General features: G+C 42.7%; 1 protein-coding gene across 1 annotated transcript in view; it reads right to left on the bottom strand.

The window, feature by feature from the left end:
- Positions 1-461: 461 nt before the first annotated feature.
- LOC147085080 (T-cell-interacting, activating receptor on myeloid cells protein 1-like) overlaps positions 462-6,000 on the bottom strand; it is a 31,700-nt gene continuing 26,161 nt past the window's right edge. Inside the window, exons 7-8 of the mRNA XM_085979425.1 lie at positions 1,849-1,886; positions 462-602 (exon numbers count right to left, since the gene is read on the bottom strand). Of these exons, the coding sequence (XP_085835551.1) occupies positions 462-602; positions 1,849-1,886 (179 nt within the window). The remainder of the gene's footprint in view (positions 603-1,848; positions 1,887-6,000) is intronic.

Raw genomic sequence — 6,000 nt, 5'->3', positions numbered from 1 at the left:
AACATACATTCCATGTTATGATTGAAGCAATTAGTATAAAACATGTTGCTACATGTAACTACTTGCATGTGAAAAGCATGCAATCTTATATACCTACTAAAAAAAACATGCTGAGCTAAAAAATAATGAGGCTATATAGTTGTAGATTTTTGTGTTTACCACTAGGGCATTAAGCATGTTCTGGGCAAAGCAGAAAATTGAAAATCCGGCAGGATAAATCGCCTGTAATAGAAACCACCTCATTTTCTATTTTGATATTAATGGAAAGGAACTCTGGCCAGTTCTGTCGGAGTTGTGCATAATACTCTGCCGGAATTCCCAGCCTGCAGTTCGCCCCGGTAATGCTTAATCTCCAAGCGTTAATTACGAAAATCGCGACCCTACTCCCACCATCCGTCCCGAGAAAGCAGTTGTCTCCACAGGTCTTGGTGAGTAACATATAACAAAGCTGTTGAGAACTTTTATTTCTTTTTCACTTCGGCATACACAATGCTGTCCGCAGCAGTGGCCAAGGCAGCTTCTTTCTGATTCAGAGCTTCCATATTCAAAGTAGCATAGGTGAGTTCCTGGTGGTCGCTCTCTGGTACATCAGCAGACGCTCCCTGCGATGAATAACATGAAGAAATGGCAGAAGTAGATAATATACAGATAATGAGTTTCTTTCCTCCTCTCCAACTCTCGTCGCCTCTCTATATCAATCTTTTTCTCTCTGTCTCACTTCCTCTGCCTCGCTCTCTCTCTCTCTCTCTCTCAGCTATCTTACTCTCCGTCTGGCTTTCTGCCTTTGACTGTTTATCTTTCTCTGTATCGCTGTGTCTCACTGCAGCTTTCTCTCTCTCTTTCTCTCACTCTCTGTTTCTGTGTCTGTCTCTCTCGGAGTCTGTCTGTCTGTCTCTTTTGTTTCTCACACCTCTGACTCTCGTTCGTTCGTCTGTCTCTTCATTCTGTCTGTCTGTTCTGTCTGTCTGTCTGTTCATTTTGCCTGGTCATTCTGTCTGTCTGTCTGTTCGTTCTGTCTGTCTGTTTGTCTGTGTGGTAAACCACTGTTGTTAGTATTGTTGTTCACCACTGTTGTTAGTATTGTTGTTCACTGTTAATACTGTTGTTCACTCTTGCATATTGTTGTACTTGTCTGTGCATGCCTCAGCTGACTCCGCCCCTGGCTCCACCCTCATGGCTGGGTATAAAGGTGGCTGCTCGGCAGCCCCCGGCCCTTTTGGATACCAGGCAACCACAAGAGGCATGCTCTGTTCTTTGGTAATAAAAGCCTGTTTGTTACTCTCTCTTTTGTAGTAATTGATAGTGCATCAGCCTGTCTTTCTTGTTGTCTGTCTGTCTGTTTGTCTGTGGTTCTGTCTGTCTGTGGTTCTGCCTGTCTATCATTCTGTCTGTCTGTGGTTCTGTCTGTCTGTCGTTCTGCCTGTCTGTCGTTCTGTCTGTCTGTCTTTCTCTGTCTGTCTTTCTCTGTCTGTCGTACTCTGTCTGTCGTTCTCTGTCTGTTGTTCTCTGTCATTCTGTCTGTCTGTCATTCATTCTGCCTGTCGTTCTGCCTGTCATTCTGCCTCTCTGTCTACCTATATATATTTCTATCTATATATCTATCTGTATGTCTGTCTGTCTGTCTATCTATCTATAAATGTATCGATCTCTATCTCTGTGTCCATCTGTTCTTCTCTCTGTCTTGTCTTTCTCCTCCTCTCTCACTCACTCTCTATCTCGTTCTTTCATTCTCTCACTCTCCCTCGCTCACTATTCTGTAAGTTTCCGACTCTCTCTACAGGAGCCAGCTCATCGGTGTTTGCAAAGCAAGAGGCGTAATGATTGGTATTTGAGAAAAATTGAACTTACGTTTTTGTCAGGATCTAAAGGAAGATTCGCAGTCTGATCTGAAAAGAAGGACATTTATTTTGTGAAGTCCCTGCCTGTTTTTCCAGCGAGTTTCAATGGGCTAGAATGCCAACTGGCTGCTCGGGCAGAAAACTGCCGTTGCCACGCGTAATAGTAAATGCCTAATTACTAAATTCCATTAAAATCAGTTGACGTGCAGTTCACACCCATGCTGAAAATCTTCGCCGATATTAAAAAATATCCTCAGTAATCACTCATTACCACAAATTTAGCGCAAATTTAAAATCATGTTTAGATATTTGTCTTTACCTAATGGGTAATAACAATCACAAGGCCACATTTCAGAAAGCAAAATATCGCAACAAGTGTAACATGGCACTTCATTTCAAAGGAAGGGAAATCTGGCGGGTTACGTTACAAGCAGGGATCAGTGTTGGGGCCTCAGCTATTTACAATCTATATTAATGAGCGAGATGAAGGAACCGAGAGAAAACAGGGAGGGGGAGAAGTACCTGGACTCTATGTTTCAGGAGTTAGTCTCACCTATGAAATTAATTAATTCAGATGTAGCCCGTGGTCAGGGACAGGACGGTGCGACTATGAGTGAGGCAGGTACAGGGATCCAGGAGGTAGTGTTGAAGGAGCCGCAGCACTTGCTCTTGTCAAACAGGTTCGAGGTACTTATTCCCTGTGAGGGCAGGAGCGGGGACTGCAGGGAGGATGAGCAACCTAGCCACAGCACCGTGGAACAGGGGGCCATTCAAGTGGGGGGAGTAAAAAGAAATGTTGTAGTGGTAGGGGATAGTATCATTAGGGGGATAGGTAGGGTTCTCTGTGGTCGAGGGTGGGAGCCCCGAAGGCTGTGTTGCCTGCCCGGTGCCAGGGTTAAGGACATCTCTTTTGGGCTGGAAAGAAACTTGGAATGGGAGGGGGAGGATCCAGTTGTCGTGGTCCATGTTGGTACAAACGAGGTAGATAGGACAAGGAAGAAGGTTCTGTCAAAAGGAGCATAAGCAGCTAGGGGTCAAATTACAAAACAGGACTTCACGGGAATTATCTCTGGATTATTAACTGAGCCACGAGCGAATTTGGCTAGGGTAAATACAATTAGAGAGTTAAATGCGTGGCTCAAAGACTGGTGTGGGAAAAATGGGTTTTGCTTCTTGGGACACTGGCACCAGTACTGGGACAGGAGAGAGCTGTTCCATTGGGACGGACTCCACTTGGCCAGTGCTGGGACTAGAATCCTGGCGAATCATATAACTAGGGCTGTAGAGAGGGCTTTAAACTAATTAGTGGGGGGGAGGTTTCTAGAGAGCAAATAATAAAAATGACAACGGAGATGGTTATAGACTTAGGTAGCAGTGGGGGAATTAAAAACCAGAGCATGTCAGAAAGGGACAGAAGGTATGGAGTAAAAGATAAAGAAGTAAAAGGGGAAAAAGCAGGAACTAAGTGTCACAAAACGTATTTGAAAGTTCTTTATCTGAATGCACGTAGCATTTGTAGGAAAATGGACGAGTTAATGGCACAAATAACTACATAATCGTATGATCTTGTGGCCATTACAGAAACATGGCTGCAGGGTGACCATGACTGGGAATTAAACATACCAGGTTTTTTAACAATCAGGAATGACAGGCAAAAAGGAAGGGAAGGTGGGGTGGCTATGTTAATAAAGGAAGGAATCACTGTAATACAGAGAAATGATATTTGGTCAAAGGATCAGGATAGTGTAACAGTTTGGGTGGAGATAAGGAATAATAAGGGGAAAAAACACTAGTGGGCATAGTCTATAGGCCTCCGAACAGTTGCAACTCTGCTGGACGGAGTAGTAATCAAGAAATAGTTGAGGCTTGTAATAAGGGAACAGCTATAATTATGGGGGGTTTTAACTATCATATTAACTGGACAAATCAAATTGGGCAGGGCAGCCTTGAGGGTGAGTTCATTGGGTGTATTAGGGATGGGTTTCTTGAGCAGTATCTAACTGAACCGACCAGGGGGCAAGCAACCTTAGATTTGATCCTGTGTAATGAGACAGGATTAATTAAAATTGTCCTAGTAAAGGATCCTCCATATTCAATTGGAGGGTGAGAAGGTTGGATCTCAAACAAGCGTGCTGAGCTTGAATAAAGGAGACTATGCAGGTATGAGAGCGGAATTGATTAGAGTGGACTGGGAAAATAGATTAAAGGGTAAGACGGTACATGATCAGTGGTGTACATTTAAAGAGTTATTTTACAACTTCCAAAAAATATATATTCCACTGAGGAAAAAAGGGTGTAAAAGAAAAGATAGCCATCCGTGGCTAAGTAAGGTAATTAAGGATAGTATCCAACTAAAAACAAGGACATATAAGGTAACCAAATCAAGTGGGAGGATAGAAGATTGGGAAGTCTTTAAAAGACAGCAAAAATTAACTAAAAGATTGATTAAGAAAGGGAATATAGATTATGAAAGTAAATTAGCAAAAAATATAAAAACAGATAGCAAAAGTTTCTATAGTTATATAAAAAGAAAAAGGGTGGCTAAAGTAAATGTTGGTCCCTTAGAGGATGAGACCAGGAAATTCATGGTGGGAAACATGGAGATGGCAAAAACGCTGAACAAATATTTTGTATCAGTCTTTAAGGTAGAGGACACTAAGAATATCCCAAAACTGGACAAACAGGGGGCTCTAGTGGGGGAGGAGCTAAATACGATTAAAATCACGAAGGAAGTGGTACTCGTTAAAATAATGGGACTCAAGGCAGATAAATCCCCTGGACCTGATGGCTTACATCCTAGGGTCTTGAGGGAAGTGGTGGTAGGGATTGTGGATGCATTGGTAATAGTTTTCCAAAACTCCCTGGACTCAGCAAAGGTCCCCGCAGATTGGAAAACTGCTAATGTAACACCATTATTTAAAAAGGGTAGTAGGCAGAAGGCTGGAAACTATAGACCTGTTAGCCTAACATCTGTGGTTGGTAAAATTTTAGAGTCAATTATTAAGGAGACATTAATGGGATATTTATATAAACATAATTTAATAGGACAAAGTCAGCATGGTTTTATGAAGGGGAAGTCATGTCTGACAAATTTGCTTGAGTTCTTTGAGGAAGTAACATACAGGGTGGATAAAGGGGAACCAGTGGACATAGTGTATTTAGACTTCCAAAAGGCATTTGACAAGGTGCCATACAAAAGATTATTGCTCAAGATAAAAAATCACGGGATTGGCGGTAATATTCTGGCATGGGTGGAGGATTGGCTATCTAACAGAAAGCAGAGAGTTGGGATAAATGGTTCATTCACAGACCGGCATTCAGTAAGTAGTGGTGTTCCGCAGGGGTCAGTGCTGGGTACCCAACTCTTTACAATCTATATTAACGATTTGGAGGAGGGGACCGAGTGTAACATATCAAAGTTTGCAGATGATACAAAGATGGGAAGGAAAGTAGTGAGTGAGGAGGACATAAAAAAACTGCAAAGGGACAGAGACAGGCTAAGTAAGTGGGCAGAGAATTGGCAGTTGGAATACAATACTGGAAAGTGTGAGGTTATGCACTTTGGCAGGAAAAATCATAGAGCACGTTATTATCTTAATGGCAAGAAACTGGAAAGTACTGTAGTACAAAGGGATCTGGGGGTCTTGGTGCACGAAACTCAAAAATTAGTATGCAGGTGCAGCAAGTGATCAAGAAGGCCAATGGAATTTTGGCATTTATTGCTAGGGGGATAGAATATAAAAACAGGGAGGTATTGCTGCAGTTGTACAAGGTATTGGTGAGACCGCACCTGGAATACTGCATACAATTTTGGTGTCCTTACTTAAGAAAAGACATACCTGCTCTCGAGTCAGTACAAAGAGCGCTCACTCGGTTAATCCCGGGCATGAGGGGGTGGACATATGAGGAGAGGTTGAGTAGCTTGGGACTCTACTCATTGGAGTTCAGAAGAATGAGAGGCGATCTTATTGAAACATATAAGATTGTGAACGGGCTTGAATGGGTGGATGCGGTGAGGATGTTACCAATAATGGGTGAAACTAGAACTAGGGGGCATAATCTTAGAATAAGGGGCTGCTCTTTTAAAACTGAGATGAGGAGAAACTTCTTCACTCGAGGGTAGTAGGTCTGTGGAATTTGACGCCCCAGAAAGCTGTGGAAG

The sequence above is a fragment of the Somniosus microcephalus genome, unplaced genomic scaffold (genome assembly GCF_052327205.1).
Source record: "Somniosus microcephalus isolate GS21.2 unplaced genomic scaffold, FLI_Smic_1.0 unresolved_chr9, whole genome shotgun sequence".
Classification (NCBI taxonomy): domain Eukaryota; kingdom Metazoa; phylum Chordata; class Chondrichthyes; order Squaliformes; family Somniosidae; genus Somniosus; species Somniosus microcephalus.
The sequence above is the reverse complement of the archived record's forward strand: the minus strand, read 5'-3'. Positions and strand labels throughout refer to the sequence as shown.